This window comes from Carettochelys insculpta, chromosome 6 (assembly GCF_033958435.1).
Source record: "Carettochelys insculpta isolate YL-2023 chromosome 6, ASM3395843v1, whole genome shotgun sequence".
In the NCBI taxonomy this organism is placed as follows: domain Eukaryota; kingdom Metazoa; phylum Chordata; order Testudines; family Carettochelyidae; genus Carettochelys; species Carettochelys insculpta.
In genome coordinates this window covers 93,615,965-93,634,389 of record NC_134142.1, presented here as the reverse complement: position 1 = coordinate 93,634,389, position 18,425 = coordinate 93,615,965, and the positions used below count along the sequence as shown (strand labels likewise).

Below are 18,425 nucleotides of genomic sequence, written 5' to 3'. Positions count from 1 at the left end.
GAACCCATGAAGCAGGAGCTCAGCCCTGACCCTCCCCCATGCCGCTGGGAGATTGCTCAAAGCCATGCCACTTCTGGATTAACAAAAGACTAGCTAATGCTACCAGCCCACACCTAAATGGTAAAGCTCTGCATATTTATTTATTAATGAATCTGTTGTCAGTTGGACCATCAGTAACTTTAAAAAGTATCTCTGGTACTCAGGCTGCCACACTGACTGTCCATAGAAGTCAAAAGGTCAAATTTCAGCACTCAGCCTCGAAAAGGTTGCTGACCCCTGATTTAGACTCTCTCTCACAGGTGTTTGTCTACCTGCTCTTAAATTGTCTCCAACGATGGAGACTCTATAGCTTCCAAAGGCAATTTATTCCAGTGCTTAACCATCCTTACTAGACATTAGGAAAAAATTCTCATCTAAACTTCCCTTGCTACATACAGTGTAAGCCCATTGCTTCTTGTCCTGTCTTTGGAGGATAAGAGAATATTTTTTCCTTCCTGCTTTTAACAACCTTTTAGGTATTTGAAAGTTGATAACATTCCCCTCTCTTAGTCTTCTTTTTTTCAGAATAAGCAAAGCCTGTTCTTTTAATCTTTGTTCATAGGTTGTGTTTGCTAGACCTTTAATCATTTTTGTTGTTCTTCTCTGGACATCCTCCAGTTTACCCACATCTTTTTCTGAATTGGCATCTAGAACTGCACACAGTACTCCAGTTGAGGACTAATCAGCTCAGAATAGAGTGGAAGAGTTACTTCTCATGTCTTGCTTACAACATTCCTGCTAATACATCCCAGAATGATGATAGGTTTTTATTTACAACAATGTCACACTGTTAACTCATATTTAGCTTGTGGCCAGTATGACGTCTAGATCCCTTTCAGCAGTACTCCTTCCTGGACAGACTTTTCCCATTTTGTATGTGTGAATCTGCGTTTTCCTACCTAAATGAGTATTTTGCATTTGTCCTTATTAAATTTAATGTCTTTTGGCTGAGACCATTTCTCTAGTTTGTCCAGATCATTTTGGCCGTGTCTACACTAGCCCCAAACTTCGAAATGGCCACGCAAATGGCCATTTCGAAGTTCACTAATGAAGCGCTGAAATGCATATTCAGCGCTTCATTAGCATGCGGGCGGCCGCGGCACTTCGAAATTGACACGCCTCGCCGCCGTGCGGCTCGTCCCGACAGGGCTGCTTTTCGAAAGGACCCCGCCTACTTCGAAGTCCCCTTATTCCCATGAGCAGATGGGAATAAGGGGACTTCGAAGTAGGCGGGGTCCTTTCGAAAAGGGGTCCCGTCGGGATGAGCCGCGCGGCGGCGAGGCACGTCAATTTCGAAGTGCCGCGGCCGCCCGCATGCTAATGAAGCGCTGAATATGCATTTCAGCGCTTCATTAGTGAACTTCGAAATGGCCATTTGCATGGCCATTTCGAAGTTTGGGGCTAGTGTAGACGTAGCCTTTGAATTATAATCCTATCCTCCAAAGCCTTTTCAACGGCTCCCTGCTTGGTATCATCTGTATACTTTAAGGTAGGCCATTACCTGAATTGTTGATGAAGATACTGAACAGAACTGGTCCCTGCAGAACACCACTTATTACGCCCTTCCAGCGTGACTGTGAACCATTGATATTTACTCTCTGGAATGGTTTTCCAACCAGTTATGCACCCAATTTATAGCGGCCCTGGCTAGGTTGTATTTCCCTAATTTATATATTTTATAAGATGGTCATGCAAGACTCTATCGAATGTTTTACTAAAGTCTACGTATACCACATCTATCATTTCCCAATTATTGCTTGTTATCCTATTAAAGAAAGTTGTCAAGTTGGTTTGACATCATTTGTTGTTTAGAAATCCTTGCTGACTGTTATTTATCACCTTATCTTCTTGATGGTTGCAAATGGACTGCTTAATTATGTGCTCCACAATCTTTCCTGGCAGAGAAGTTAATCTGATTGGCTTGTAATATCCTGGGTTGTTTTATATTTCCTTTTTATAGATGGGCACTATATGTGCACTTTTCCAGTCTTCTGGAATACTTCCTATCTTCCATGACTTTTCACAGATGGTAGCTAATGGCTCAGATACCTCTTTAGTCAGCTCCTTGAGTAGCCTAAGATGCATTTCATCATGCCTTTGTGACTTGAAGACATCTCCAGCATTCACTATGCCCGCGGTGTCCAATATACTGTCCGCTTGCCACATGTGGCAAACTGGACACCAAGGTGTGGTGAAGCAGATGGAGCACTTTCCGTGCACATCCCCACTGCTTGGTGGGACAAGTGCATGGTGGCAGCTGCAAAGGCAGCTCCTCCTGCAGCTTGCTCATGCTGGTGTGGCTTGGGGCAACATGGCTCCAGTGAGTCACCAGCAGTTTGTGTGGGGAGGTTAGGGAGGAGTAGGGTGTCTGGCTTGGGGGGCGGTGCCTGGCTGAGGGGGTGGGCGCTTGGCTGGAGGGCATAGGGGGGCACTGTGACAATTGTTTTGGACATCATTGCACTATCTTACGTATCCTGCACTACTAACCTCTGTGAAAACTGAAACAAAGAAGTAATTAAGCCCTTCTGCCATTCCACATTTTCTTTTAGTTTTTTCCTCTTCATTGAGTAAGGGGCCTACCCTGTTTTGGTCTTTTTCTTACTTCTAATGCATTAGGAGAGTATTTTCTTGTTACCCTTTATGCCTCTAGCTAAGTTGAGCTCATTTTGTGCCCTTGCCTTTTAATTTTGTCCCTGCTTACTTGTGTTATTTGTTTATATTCAGCCTTTGTGATATGGCCTACTTTCAACTGTTTGTAGGACTCCTATTTGGTTTTTAGGTCATTCAAGATCTTCTGGTTAAGTCAAGGTGGTCTCTTGCCATACTGCCATACCGTTCCACGCAGTGGAATAGTTTGTTCTTGCACCTTTAATAATGTCTCTTTGAAAAACTGCCATCTGTGTTCAGTTGTGTTTTCTCTGAGTCTTGTTTCCCATGGTACCTACCAACTCCGAGTTTGCTGATGCCCACCCTCTGGAAATCTACTGTACTTATTTTGGTGTTCTCCCTCCTACCATTCCTTAAAATCACGAACTCTGCCATTTCAAGAACACTTTCACCCAAGCTGCCTTCCACTTACAAACTGTCAAACAGTTCCTCCTTATTTGTTAAAATCAAATTGGAGATACACATCTCCTAGAACTGGAAGGCACCTTGGGAGGTCATCTAGTCCAGTCCCGTGCCCTCTCAGCAAGACCAAGCACTATCCCTGATATCTGAAAGAGGAATGCAGTGTAGATGTTGCCTAAGGAGAGTGATGTACTTCATTGTGCCCTACTGATTCCTGAATTGCAGGGAGAGCTTCTAAATGTGAAAGCTAAACGTGAGAAAATAATGCAGTCTATGTATATAGTGCACAGTAGTAGCAATGCTGCTGTAAGGTATGCTGAGAAGCTGCTCTTTTTGGGGTCTCTCCTGCCAACAAAATAAACCCACCCCCAACAGGTAACGGCAGCTTTGTTGGTAGCAGGGCATCTCCCACCAACAAAGCATTGTCCACACCAGTGCTTTTTTATGGGCAAAATATTTGTTGGTCCTGAGGAATGTTTTATTTTTCACACCCTTGACCAATGAAGGTGCAGTGTCGGCATAGCCTCAGTTTGGTCCTTGACCTCTTTTCAGAATAACTACGAAGTTACTCTACTCTGGCTCTCCCCTTGACTGAGACTCCCTCTTTGTACCCTCCTCTTAAACGCTCCCCGCCCCCATTAATCTGATGAAGTGGGTCTTTGCCTACAAAAGCTTATGCTCCAGATTATCTGTTAGTCTGTAAGGTGCCACAGGACTTCTTGTTGTTCTTGAAGATACAGACTAACATGGCTACCTCTCTGATACGAAGTTTTGCTAATTTTGATCATTTTTATTTTGGACGTGGCCTTTGTCCATAAGAACACGAACACTTCAGATAGGCCACTGAAGAGATTCCTGTACAAATGATTCTCTTAGGGCTCATCTGCACTAGCCCCTCTTTCAAAGGGGGCATGTAAACAAGTTTGATTGGTGAATAGCAATGAGGTGCTGCACTGTATACGCAGGACTTCATGCTGCGGGAATTATGTTAATGAACTTTGAAGTTGCTAACTTAGAAGCGCCAATAAGCAGTCTGGCCGTTGGCACTTTGAAGTACTTGTGCAACTTTGAAGTTCCCTTACTCCCAAAATGCTATTCACCAATCATTACTATTCACCTATTGGGCTTGTTTACATGCCCCTTTCAAAGGAGGGGGCTACTGTAAATGAGCCCTTGGAGGAGACAGGCTACCAGGGCAAAAATACATTCGGTTCTATAAATTTTTCTGAATTTTTTTTCTTCCTGCCTGCTGCTTTGAAAGATTAATCCTTCTCTGCATTATAGACCATTACAGCAGCCCTTTCACACTTTTTGTTTCTTGTCCTTTTTTTGCCTAGCTTTTGTTTGTATTGGAACATTTGATGAAGGTAGCAGGATGAGCTATTAGGAAGAATTCAGAAAGGTTTAGAGCATTGGTCAGCTACCCCTCTGATATCTGAATTTTTGAGGGTATTGTAAAACAACTAACAAAATCATGGAATATGTGTGTCTTTTTTTCTATTGAAATTGGAAATTTTTGACTAGTTTCACTGATAATTTGAATGTATGTTTAAAAAAACATTAACAACAAAAAGGCATCGAGACCTGCCTTTATCTATCATAAAGAAGCCAATAAGGAAAAAAATTCAGGCTCCTAATACTCAAGATTAAAATTAGTCTTATGGATATAAATTATTTTCAGATATATCGTTCAAAATGTATTTGAACTAATTTCATGCAATTGTAATTGTCTTTACTGTTAAGAATTCCTTGGGTGTGTTTTTTTTTTAATGTAAGCAGGCAAGCCAGCACTTGCATTCAAGTAATAAAATACTTAGTGTCTGTAAGAATGCCTTGGCCTTCAGTTAGCATGCACTTTTTTCAAGGGCTTAAGTCAAAGAATTCAGCTCTAAAAAATAAAATAAAAGTTTGTTTCCTTTTAGCTTTGAAATTGTTGTTTTGCTTTTTAAAATTCAATATTTATTCACTATAAACTAAAATAACCCCACATAAATTATGGACTTTGGCTCTGTATTCAGCCAATCTATGTTAGCTGTACCACAAAAGTCTTCATTGGAAGTGTCGCATCTGAATAAATGAGATCCAGGAAATGGTGAAGCTTTTGCACCAATGTCTTGATCAGTATACCATCTGCCTCGCAGGCATCTCAAACACGTTCTCAGTAGTCACACATGATTATTGAAAGTGGGGACTATCTGGGGTCATAACATAGTCCTGGCTAATAAACTCAAAGGCTGAAAGCAGAGGTTTATTCATCAGTGAGACAACGATTATGATTTGTTTTAATAGTCATTGAATGCATAAAAAAACAAGAGGACAAAAATGCTAACATGGCTCAGACAGAAGAGATGGTGTGAGACAAAAAGACATCCTTTAAAATTTGGAAGTCTGATCCTACTGAAGAAAATAGAAAGGAACATAAGCTCTTGCAAGTCAAGTGTAAAAATATAATTAGTCCACAGAAGTCACAAAACCCGTCAACTATGTGTGGACTTTTTTATATTTAAAAAAAAGATTGCCAAACAATCATTTGGGTCGCCAAACAATCAAGCTTCAGAAGGAGCATTCAGACAAAGCCACAGTGGAGGAGCTAGTGCAGTGGTAGTTAAACTTCCATGCTTTAGGTACCATTAGCAATTAGAATTACCCTAAAGGGCCACAGTAGTGTGACTCCATTGATGACTTTCACTAATGCTAACAGCGAAATGATTGACCAAGCATTCTACGTTTTGTTAATAAGATAGCAAAAGCACCTTGATTGGCTAATAATTAAATCACACAGGCTACATCTACACTTAGAAAAAACTTCAAAATGACCATGCTAATGGCCAAATCCAATAATACTAATGAGGTGCTGAAATGAATATTCAGTGCCTCATTGGCGTGCCGTATTTTGCTCGCGTGCGGCTCAACCACACGGGAGTCCTTTTTGAAAGGACCCTGTAAACATCAAAATCAGCTGATAGGAATAAGGGGATTTCGGTATTTGCAGGGTCCTTTTGAAAAGGACCCCTGTGTGGATGAGCTGCATGCGAGCAAAATGCATTTTCAAAATGCCGCAGCCGGCAGCATGCTAATCAGGTACTGAATATTCATTTCAGCACCTCATTAATATTCTTTGATTTGGCCACTGGCATGGCCATTTCGAAGTTTTTTCTAAGTGTAGACCTGGCCACAATATTTGAATATCATGTGCTGCAAATGGCAAGAGGAGACGCATTAAAGAGCCACTTACAACTTTTGAGCATTGGTCAGTATCACTGAGCTAAATGAATTCTTTGCATTTGTTGTCTCTGTAGAGGATGTATTGCGGGGGGGTGGGAGATTCCCCATTAAGGATATAAAATTCTATTTAATTAGTTAACTGGTTAAACAGCTAGAGGGGGAGCTGTCAGAGGGGCGCTTCAGCCCAGGTAGGCCAAAGTGCCTTCTCTGTCTTCTGTCACAAACAGGGGCTGCTTTAGTGGGGCTGGAGCACCCACTGCATATGGAGCTCGTGAGGCCACCATAGAAGGGGACTGCTCCAGGTGGGCGGGGAGAGTCCCTTCTGTGCTATGTTACTGTGGCTGCTCTGAATCAGGGCTGCTCTGGTCGGTCTGGAGTGCCCCCTCTGCCCTCTTCCCCCTTCCCAGGCCTGCTGCAGACTGGGGCTGTTCCAGCAAGAGAATTTGCCAGAACAGAATTAGCAGCACTACCAACACTTCCACTGCTTATTGTGCTCTTGAAAGACATTTGGGGTAAGTTACAGCTAAATAACAGCACAGAATACTGAGAGCCAGGACTGGTGGCTGGAAACAAAAGTTTGTTTGACCATGGGAAACTAGGCCACACCTATGATATGTGGTCATCCAGCTAACTAATATCATGCCAGATTATGGATGTTGCCAGACAAGTGTGTGCTGGATTAGAGAGGTTCAACCTGAAATTAATACAAACTTGAGCTGAAATTATATGCATCTAGATTAACCTAAAGGCAGATAGATTGGCAGAAAAATATAATGGTAAAGTATACCTCAGTTTACAAATAATTTACTGGCATATCTGGTATAAATTAGAGAGGAAATTATTTCTAGTTAGATTAGTCAGAATCACGTATCCCAGTATTTTCCTAGCGATTGAGAGGCTTTAGTAATTTTTGTCTGTCATCCTGCATCTAATTGCTATCCAGAAGAGAGTCTATTCTGGAATCCCTTTGTTTCTCAGGGAAGATGATAAAGGCAGCTGTGATCCAGGGACACAGGTGGTTCCAGGTAGTAAAGGACCCCTGAGAACATGAATTTAGGTAGAGATTCCCAGGTCAGTTGTATGCGAAATATGCCACTGAAATGTGACATGAGATTTCAACTGAGAGTTAGTAGCTCACTGGTAGCCATAACCATTGTACAATATAGCTATTCTAAATGTTATGCTCTTTAAGGTTTTGAAAGTTAGGCAGTGATACATGTCAAAAATATTCCTTTCAGAGAGGAGGCAGCAAACATATATCTGCTGTTTGGCCATTTGTACGTTGTTTATTGTATACCTAGCTGGCTGCTGATCCAGGTGCAAATTAAAAGAATGTGAAATCTACAGTAAAGGAAATCTCCAAAAGAAATGAACAATGGTCATGTCCTGTTTATGAATAGAAACTAAAGATTGTATTTTGAAGTGCAAAGGAGCACGTGGAGTCCTTCACCTAGGAAGCATAATTACACTTTGCTTGTCTCATGAAAGGAGGGTCACAAGGCAGCGTGTCTATAAAGAGCTACAAGGATTTGGGGTAAGCAGTATTCTAAAAGACATGAGAGTATAATGTTAATTAGGTCTTGGTTCTAGAATGCCTGCTTTGATTTTATTTTATATGTACCCATTTGTCTTGAATACTTCAGTTACCTACTACTTGAATCTCTGTGCTTTGTCAAATATTTTTTTCTGTAGACATGCATAGAGCCTGGGAAAAATAAAATCAATTTTCTGCTTGTGTCCAGGTAGAGACATAGAATCATAGATTACTAGAACAGGGAGGGACCTTCAGACGTCATTAAGTCGAATCCCCTGCACTCACAACAGTAACAAGCACCTTCTAGATCATCCCCTACAGATGTCTATTCAACCTGCTCTTAAATATCTCCAGTGAAGGAGCTTCTACAACCTCCCTAGGCAATTTATTTCAGTGTTTAACCACCCTGGCTATTAGGAAATTTTTTCTAATGTCCAACCTAAATCTCCCATGCTACAACTTAAGCCCATTGCTTCTTGTCTTGTCATCAGAGGCTAAGGAGAATATTTTTTTCTCTGTCTTCCTTGGAATACCCTTTTAAGCGCTTGAAGCCTGCTATCAAGTTCCCTCTGTCTTCTCTTTTCCAGATAAACAAACCCAGCTCTTTTAGTCTTCCCTCATAGGTCATGTTTTCTAGACCTTTAATAATTTTTGTTGCTCTTCTCTGGACCTGCTCCAGTTTGTCCACATCTTTTCTGAAATGTGGCATCCAGAACTGGACATGGTACTCCAGTTGAGGCCTAATCAGCTCAGAATAGAGCAGAAGAATCACTTCTCATGTCTTCCTTACAGCATTCCTGTTAATACGTCCGAGAATCATGTTTTCGTTTTATTTGCAACAATGTCACATTTTTGACTCATAGTTAGCTTGTGGCCCACTATGACCTCTAGATCCCTTTCTGCAGTACTCCTTCTTAGACTGTCATTTACCATTTTGTACATGTGAAACTGATTATTCCTCATTACTTCCTAAGTGGAGTACTTTACGTTTGTCCTTATTAAAGTTCATCCTATTTTCTGAGACAATTTCTCCAGTTTGTTGAGATCATTTTGAATTATGGCCCTACCTTCCAAAGCTTGGTATCATCTGCAAACTTTATAAGCATACTCTCTAAATCACTGTTGATGTTGTTGACCAGAATCAGCATTAGAAGTTTTAGTTTGAGGGCTTGTGTGTACTAAGTGGAAGATCAGCTTGTTCAGGGTTGATCTTCCAAAGTTGGATTTTGCACATCTGGTGAAGATGTGGCAAAAGTGGTGTCTTTGGGATCAGTCGACCCCTGTACTCCATGCTATCATATGGAATAAGTGGGGGTTGACGCACAAGTATAGAGGCTAGGTCTTCAGATATGTCAATTCTAGCTATGCGAATGCCGTAGCTAGAATTGGTGTCTGAAATCTACCTATTTCCCTAGTACAGATGCAGTTTTAGTGGGTTAGGTCTACAAGAGTTTCCGGTGTTGTTATTTAGGCTGATAGGATATAGTTTTCCATTTTCCAGCTTTTGAAAATTTCTGTTGATTGATTTAAAGGATTTAATTTTTCTGTTTAACTGTATCAGGAGCAATGAGACCAGTTTGCTGGACCCACAAAAGGCTCTTTTGCTTTCTAAAAGTCCTGAAAGCTACTTTCTTAATCTTAGCACGCCTACAGTTTGATCTGTAGTTCAGTTACTTAGCAATTTTTTGAAGCTTGCTTAAGAACTGCTAAATTCTCTGGATGTTGAAAGCACAATAGGTATTGTCCTCCCTCCATGTGCTGGCTCTCTCTTTAACACCCTTTGAAGGTAATCCCTAAAAACTTGTCAAAAATAAGATACAAAAATATTTTTTGCTTGTGTCCATCGCAGCCCCCCTCACGGAGCTGTGTAAGAAGGGAAAGCCTGACAAGGTGGTCTGGACCGAGCAGTGCCAAGAGGCCCTCTGTGAGCTGAAGGAGGCTCTGGTCAGGGCCCCAGTGCGGGCAAATCCAGACTTCAGCAAACCCTTCCTGGTGTTCACCGATGCCTCAGACGTGGGGCTGAGGGCTGTGCTAATGCAGGTGAACGACAAGGGGGAGAAACACCCCATTGTGTACCTGAGCAAGAAGCTGCTGCCCCGGGAGCAGAACTACGCAGCCATAGAGAAGGAATGTCTGGCCATGGTGTGGGCGCTGGGGAAGCTGCAGCCGTACCTGTTTGGACGGCGTTTCACCATGTACACCCATCACTCACCCCTGACCTGGCTGCATCACATGAAAGGGGCCAACGCCAAGCTCCTGCGGTGGAGTCTGCTCCTGCAGGACTATGACATGGAGGTGGTCCATGTGAAGGGGAACAACAACACCATAGCCAATGCCCTGTCATGCAGGGAGGGCCCCGAACTTCCCCAGGTCACTGACTAAGTGACCCCGCTCAGTTCGGTTTGGAAGGGGGGAGAGATGTGATGGAGTGGGGGAAGTGCCGGTGTGAGACTCAGGCTGGATGTGAGAGACAAGCAGAGCAGCTCCCAGTGGCTAAGGATGACCCTGGGGCTACAACCTAGGCTGGCAGGTAACACCTCAGCCCTGAACAAAGAGGAGGGAGGAGCCGAGCTGGTTTTTGAATCGGGGGCAGGAGTTAGAGACTAGGTGGAGAGGGACCTGGAAGGCAGCCAGCCTGGGGAGGGGGAAGCTACACCCCAGAGGGGCACCCCTCGGTCTCTTCTCCCCAGGACGGGTTGGAATGACTGTCTCTGACTGCTGTACTGATGCTTCTGTGAGAAACTGGGCATCTGTTGCCTAATAAACCTCCTGTTGTACCTGCTGAGTGAGAGTCACTCCTGCCAGCAGACGGGGTGCAGTGCATGGGGACCCCTGAACCCCATCACACTATCTTTGCTGTATGAATTGTAAGGAAGTAGTGTTTCTTGAGGCAGGAGGAAATAAAAATGTCTTGTAAGTATAAACATTGTTTAAACAGAGAACAACATTTTGTTGCAATAAGGTCCCCTGCACTTGCACCTGAAATTAGGAGACATACAAAACCTGCCACAAACAAACTTTAGGCAGTTCTGGAGGGATGGCTAGTATGATTTAATTTGCTGGCTTTTACTGCTGGAGACTAGATTCATCCAAGACACAGAGGTAATAGAGTGAATGCTATGAGTACTTCTTAAGTACTATGTAAATGCCTTTAAATCAGTGGCAGGCAAGAGCTCACAGGCTAGATCTGGCCCAACAAGCCTTTTAATCTGGCCTGCAGCCGGCCCTTATAGTTGTGAAGCAGGGAGTGCTTTGCGTGCTACCTCTGCCCCTGCAAAATCTGTCAGCCCCCATTGGCTGATTTCATGTGCTACTCCCAGTTCCAGGAAAATCACTCAGCTCCCATTGGCTGGTTTCTGGGCAGTGAGTGATACCAGTCAGTGGGAGACGAGAGATTTTGCTGGAGAAAGAGGGAATCTGCTTAGGTAAGCACCTCCTAGACAGAGTCTACCTCTGGCACCGCACCCCAACTCCCTCCCAGACCATGCACCTGCTCCTACAGCTCTCCCCGAGGCCAGAATTGTCCCCAGCACCCATACCCCCTCCTGGGCCCTGAACCCCAATTCTCGGCCCTATGTCACAACCCAAACCCACTGCACCCTCCTCACCCCAATCTCAGGTCACACTTCTCTGACCCTGCACCTGTTCTCATATCCCTCCTCCAGGCTCAGATCCTCTCCTGCACCGATCTCCTTCCCACATCCTGTATCCCAGGCCCCTACCCTGAGCTCCCTTCTGCATCCAACCTCCATCCCAGATCCCTCACCACCTCCATAGAAAAGTGCATCCTTTGACCACTTACCAAAATCTTTGCATGCCCCTGCATCAAAATTATTGTCCACCCTTGCTTTAAATACTAGGGGATTTGATTTATTTTAGCAATGTAATTTTTTTCTTGTAAATTAGGTGAATCCTTTCAGTTTGGGATAGTTAGCATTCTTGATGCAAAAGAGGCTCAACATACAACAACATGATTGGTTGTTGTACACCAGAACTGAGGTAGCATAGTGAGGTTAAGTACATGAATTTCACTTTCATTAGTGCTCAGGAGTCTTTGCTGTTAGCATTGCTGCGACAATAAAAAGTTAATAGTACTCAAGATGAAGTCTCTGGAAGAAGCTTCTTTTCTTTTTTTGTTTTCTTTTCTCTCTAAAGTCTATATCAGTGCTTTTTTTTTTTTTGTAAGAAAAGAGGAGCCTGTACACAGCTGGCTCCCTGTCCTCATTCCCAGGGTTCCTGTGGCTGGGGCTGCTGGTGGGGTTCTGTGCCCCTGATGGCTGCCTGCTGCAGGGGTGCCAGAGACCCTGCTCTCTCTGGCTGGTCCCCAGGGCTGGAGCTGCTGATGAGGCTTCCAGGCCCAGGACTGCCAGGGTTTCCCCTAGCCCCAGGCAGGTCCCAGGGCTGGAGCTGCTGGCAGGACTCTATGCTCCCACTGGCTCCCAGTCCTGGGGCATCCAGGGTCCCCCGCCAGATCCCCAGGCCTGGGGCTGCTGGCTGGGCTCCTAGCCCTAGGGCTGCCAGGATTCCCCCTCTTTGGTCGGGTCCCTGTGGTTGGAAATGCCGATAGGGCTCTGCACCCTGGCCGGCTCCCAGCCTGGGGGTTGCTGGGATTCCGTGCCCTGGTCCATTTGCCTGGGGTTGTTGGTGGGGCTTTGCACCCTAGCTGGCTTCCAGCCGCAGGGCTGCTGGAGTTCCCCAGTGGGGTCCCCAGGCCTGGGGCTGCTGGTGGGTCTCTGGGTCCTAGCTGGCTCCCCACTGCAGAGCTGCCAGGGATCCCTGCCCCTAGCTGGGATTCCTGTGGATGGGGCTGACAGTGGGGCACTGCACCCCAGCCATCTCCAAGCCATGTGGCAGTGGGGTCTCCTCTGCCACCCAGCTGGGGATCCTGAGGCTGAGCCTACGAAGGTGTCAGTACAGAGTACCAGCATGTACCAGGCAAAAAAAAATCAACAGCAACCCTCTGGTCCATATAGAGTTTTCAACATCTATCAGAATTGCACATGGGGACATTGCTATCCTTTTATTTGTTCAGGCCTCCAAGAGCCCTAAGTGATCAAACTGAGTGTACAATGAACTAGATGTCCATGGTATTATCCTTCAGTCCTTGATGTTTACAACTTTGCTGTGTATATTAAATTCATTATGAATTCATGTGCTTACAGCTGTAAGATACCCAAGGTCATAATCTTGTTTCAAAGTGTTTAAATTCAGGCACAGTAGATGCGTTACATAATATGCAGGGATATGTGGTTTTCTGAGATAAGAATCTACACTGTTAACAATTTATTGCACGATAATTGCTAATTATTTTTGTTAAATACAATTTTTATGTTGAAAGACAAATTCATTGTTGAGCTTGAGGCTGCATTAACTCCTGATGTGGGTGGTTGAGAAAGCAGAACAGAAATGTTGGACTCTTCAAAAACCTTCCTTGAAGTACATAAACATTAAAGTTATATTTACTATTCTTAGAATTTTGACATTTTAATAATAAAGCATTTTAGATAATGGATACAGTTAAGAGAGTGGTTAATTTTTGCTGTGCTCTTTGTTATGAAGTATGCCATTTTGGGATAGTTTGTCATTATACCTCCAATTCAAGTAGTTTTTGTCATCCAGAGACTTCTACCTCACCAGTTAACATAGGAGGTTGTCTTACTGAATTTGGATGTATTGGGATGGATAAGATACTGTATTGCATCTTGTAAAAATAGCCTGTACCAAAGGACCAGAATAACCAAATATTGTTTAAACACTTCTTATTCCAACAAGTCATTTTGAAAAGAAAATTTGTCCACTATGCAATTGCAGATTTTTCACTGTGAAGGAGTTGTCTGTTGGGTAGGAAAAACATATGAGGCAGTATGCCCCAAAACCATTCCAGGGCTTGCAATGCTTGTAGTAAGCTAGGTTGAAATAGGTTGCAGATTCAGGACATAACGCTCTTAAAAGGCAAACCTGATGGGAAACACCCTTTGATTGGCTCTTTCCTCACTTACCTGCCTTTTGGGGAAAAGCAGCCAATCATGGATGCAGCAAGAAGGAGGCAGAGCTATCTTCTTCCTTTTTGCTCAGCAAGGTGACATTATTCTCCCAAGAGGCAAGGGAAGAGGAGGGAGCAGAAGGACCAAAGCATTTTGAAGTGTATCCTTTTCATCTTCCCTTTTCCCTTCTATGAGCAACACATCAGTCTGAGTTCTGACCCATCTCCTTCCTTCTCCCTGGCTTGGGACAAGGAAGAGGGGATCTTCGCTGCAGCCCCCCCAAAGCCTGGGATGATGGGGAAAAATCATAGGACTAGTAGAGGTGATGCAGGGCAGGGGGGCAGAATTGTTGGAGGTTAAGTGGGGTGGAATAGTGATTGGGACAGAATGCGTAGGGGCCTAAAGGGATCAGGACTGACTTGAGGATACAGTTCCATGCTGAAGGAGACAGGGGCAAAGGTAGTGATTTGATCTTAGAAACCCCCACTTTTTTCAAACTATGTTAAACATTGTGCCCAAGGCCTTCTTGGGAAGAATGTCTGCCATGCAGTAAGGATCATTTTGGTACAGAGTGTGTCTGCAAAACCAGCATACACCTGCTTCTTGTAAAGTCTAATAGAGGAAAAACAAACTATTCTGCAGTAAATATACGTATTTATATACAGTATATTTTAGTACAGTTTAGCAGTAATTTATTTACTGAAAATTTGTAGCTTGACTTTCAAAACTAAGAAAAAGAATAATTATATGTTTTATGGATGTTACTGAAAATTGTACTTGAAGTAACCAGTTAACAATTCTGTCTGTAAATCAGATTTCATAGGGTTAGAATATATATCACTGAATATAATTCTTGCTAATAGTGCCTTTGAAACTTGAATTGATGATCAGTGTAGAACTGCACTTTTCAGTACAATCCAGGTTTGCTATATACATTTAAAAGTTACACGTACATTTACACTGATTTTGTGTGTATTATAAAATTCTCTGTTGGACTAGAAATATAACTATTTTTAGAACAAGAGAACAGAATAGAACTTCAGCCACAACAAAGTATAGTTATGCCTACCAACTGTTCTTAACAAAGCTACAAATGAGTAAAAATTACTTGTCACAGAGCACAAGAGCCTAACTCAAGTGATTGTTAGTGTTGTCACAGCCTAAACATGGAGCTGTAAAGAGGCATTCTCAAATCGTTTTTCAACCTCAATATTTTTTCTTCAATGTTTATGATAGGCTGCTGGGGTGAAATTTTGTATGTTGCTGAAAGAAATGTTGCCAAAGTAGTCAAGCAGAGCAATTGATGCATGCTTACCAATGAGCTATAAATATAAAGAAATTTTCACAGTGCTCGTCAGTGTCAAGAAATCTCTATGCCTATGCCAGATTGAGTATTGGTGAATAGGGTAAAATAATCATCATCTGCACAGAGGTAATGACATACTATATAGTGAGACCAAACGATATACACAGTAGGTGTTTTTAGGATTTTCTGTTACTCTTTTTGTATGCAGTGTAGCTCTCTTGTTCCCAGGCTATTAGGAAACAATTTGGGCAAGGTAGTATATTTTATTTGACCAGCTTCTGTTGATGAGAGAGGCAAACCTTTGAACTTACACAACACAGAGCTCTTCTTCAGGTCTGGGAAATATATTCAGTGTGTCACAACTAATGAAAAGATGGAACAAATTGTTTAACATATGTAATTAACACACATTTCACCTTGAAGGGTTACTTGAAATATGTGTTGAAATCCAGAGTTCCTGTTGCTCCTGCAGAACTGAGCCTCTAGAAGCTTAAAAGTAATTTTCCCCTACCAATTATCTGCTTTTCTAATTGTCAAATATTAGCATTTTTGTCCTGTGTTTCTAATGGAGTTTATTAATTTTGCTTTTCTAAGTTTATTTTATTCCTGGGCATTACTGATACTGGCAAAGATCTACACAGAACGTATTTTACATTTACTTACACACATTTGCTATCAATAGACTTGATAAACCTGAAGATTCAAATGACTTATTATAAAGTTTAAACAGTGTCTACAGTGTAAGTGTTAGGGTGTAATGGGTCACAACTAGGCAATTGGCAACTGATGCAGATAGCAAAGCAGTAAATTGCAAAAACGGTATGCTAGGTCCTTCACATCACTAAACTAAGTAAACAGCACTTTTTTCTTAAGTTAACTTAAGAGAATTTTTGTGGTTGTGAAACCAAGTTTTTTTTCTGGCCAGCTGGTTCATTTAGTACCATTTTTTAGTTACTTTACACTTTTAAGTCCTTGTTCAAACTGAAATTTCAAACCTTAGTGGTTTTCCTTTCTACAACTTTTTGGCGTCTTGTCAGAGTTTCATCTATTTGTTTCTTTGGTTGTGTGTTTTGTTTCCCACATTTAATTTCTTCCTTTAGCTTAAGCTATGGAGGAGGACATCCATCACTCTCGGAAACAGATCTTCTTCACAGGCAGACATACGCAGCTTCTCATCAGCTTCCAGGATATGCTACCACCCACCATCCTACTGGTAAATGTCTTTTGAACAAAAAAAAATCAATTTAAACAACTGCTGTGTGAAATATAGCATCTTTAATCTGATTAATTATATAGGCCTCAGGAGCAAACGTAAGGCAAGAAGTGACAAAAGCTATTTCAGGAGTGAATTTACTATTTCAGCCATTTACTAATGGTTTTCAGCCATGTGTGTGTTGTGTGTTCACAATGAGGAAGGTCACTGGAAAGTGCCTTGCTTCATAATCTGGTTTACTAGTTCTACGAGGTTTGTTGTTTTGTTTTTCTTTAAAGACCTGAGTTTTTTCTTTCAGATATTGAGCATCAAATTTTCGATGACTGTAAAGCCAAATAAGTATCTAACTGTTAATCTGTTCTGCACACATAAGAGTAAGAGATTCAGTTGGTCTACAAAGCCAACTGCTGAAATTGTGCCAGTAATTTTTATGCAAGTCAGATACTCGGAAGCCTAATTCATGTCAGTTTGGAGACAAAATTGCTTACTAATTTGAGCAAACTTACAGTGTGATATTAAAGGTTTGCAAAAAATGTACCTTAAAGTACAGTAATAATAGAGAATGCATTATAAGCAAATGATGCAACCTAATGGTTCATCGCTTCATAAACATTTGTCTGTTCTGCGATCCAGATATTGACTTGTATTGCATATGAAAGAAGACTTCACAAGAATATCTGTGATACAAAACCTGATGGAGAGAGGAAAGGCATATCAAAACTTAAAACTGATAGCTTTGCTTCCTAATAACATAGATTGCATTATAGTATAGGACTTTAATATATGGCTGACCATATTGAATTCACAATGCAACTCGTAAGCAAATTAAAATTGTGTGCAAATTTATTTTTAGTTTTTAACAGCAAGTTAAAATTTCATACACAAATGTTTTTGAAACAAGATGAAAGGGTTTGTGTTCTTTAAGTAGCAGCACAGCTCTGACTGTGGATTGTTAAGATTTGTATATTTGTTTCTTCCGAGGTCTTTCTGGAATATTTGATACCAGTATGCACACTACAGGAAGTAACACTAAAGATACTTCAGTAATGAACTTTCTCTCTGCAATTGAATCTCGCACTGCTCAATCTGCTTCTTCAGGAGCTACCCTTTTACCACAATTCAGAGCTCCATCATGGCAGACAGGTGATACTTCAATTTTTAACACACTTGTAAATTTTCATATACTTAAATATGTATTTAAGAGTTGTGGTGATGTAATAAATAAGACTGAGATGGGAATTCTTTCTTAAACTCTTCATTATTGTTAACTTTGTGAAGAAATTTCCTCTTGAAACAAACTTTATCATGTTGGTGGTAGTCCAGTGTTGAATATTCTTGAGAGTTTAAAAAAAACTTCAGTCATTTTTGAATTTTCCAGTTATGAAAAAGGTACACATCTTCTGCATCCATTTTATTTCACCTAATAAAATGGATGCGGAAGTTTATAACCCAAGCCAAGCTTTTCATTCACATTTTCAAAATGTGGCAAAAAAAAATATGATCAGACCAATGGTCCATCTTGTCCAGTATCCAATCGTCTGCCCATGGCCAGCTCCAGATGCTTCAGAAGGAATGAACAGAACAGGGCACTTTTGAGTGATACATTCCCTGTTGTCCATTCCCAGATTCTGTCAGTTGGAGATTGAGGAATACCTGAATTGTGGGGTTCATCCATGACCATTTTGGCTAATAGCCATTGATAGCCCATATCTGTGAATTTATCTAGTTCTTTTTAAAATACAGTTCATACTTGTGTTCTTCAAAATTTGCCCTCACAAGAAGTTCCACAGGAATGAAGAAGGCAGCTGCAGCCTACTAATTTTAGTGGGTGGCACACTGGTTTTCGTGTTATGTGAAGCGTCAGTAACACTTCCCTGCTCACTTTGACTGAACCACTCATACCTCCCTTTGATCATCTCTTTTCTAAACAGAGCAGTCCCAGTCTTTTTAATTTCTTCTTATGTGAAATGTCCCTAATTATTTTTGTTGCTGTTCTTTGTATCTTTTCAATACTAATGTCTGTTTTGAGATGGGGCGCCCAAGAACGAGATGCAA

At 41.9% G+C, this 18,425-nt stretch overlaps 1 protein-coding gene across 2 annotated transcripts in view; it reads left to right on the top strand.

The window, feature by feature from the left end:
- Window positions 1-18,425, top strand: part of QSER1 (glutamine and serine rich 1) — a 69,417-nt gene that overhangs the window by 3,213 nt on the left and 47,779 nt on the right. The window contains exons 2-3 of one of the 2 annotated variants that reach the window (XM_074997632.1): window positions 16,258-16,370; window positions 17,352-17,513. The exons of the other annotated variant lie outside the window; for it this stretch is intronic. Coding sequence (XP_074853733.1) covers window positions 16,258-16,370; window positions 17,352-17,513 — 275 coding nt within the window. The remainder of the gene's footprint in view (window positions 1-16,257; window positions 16,371-17,351; window positions 17,514-18,425) is intronic. 2 annotated transcript variants of the gene reach the window in all.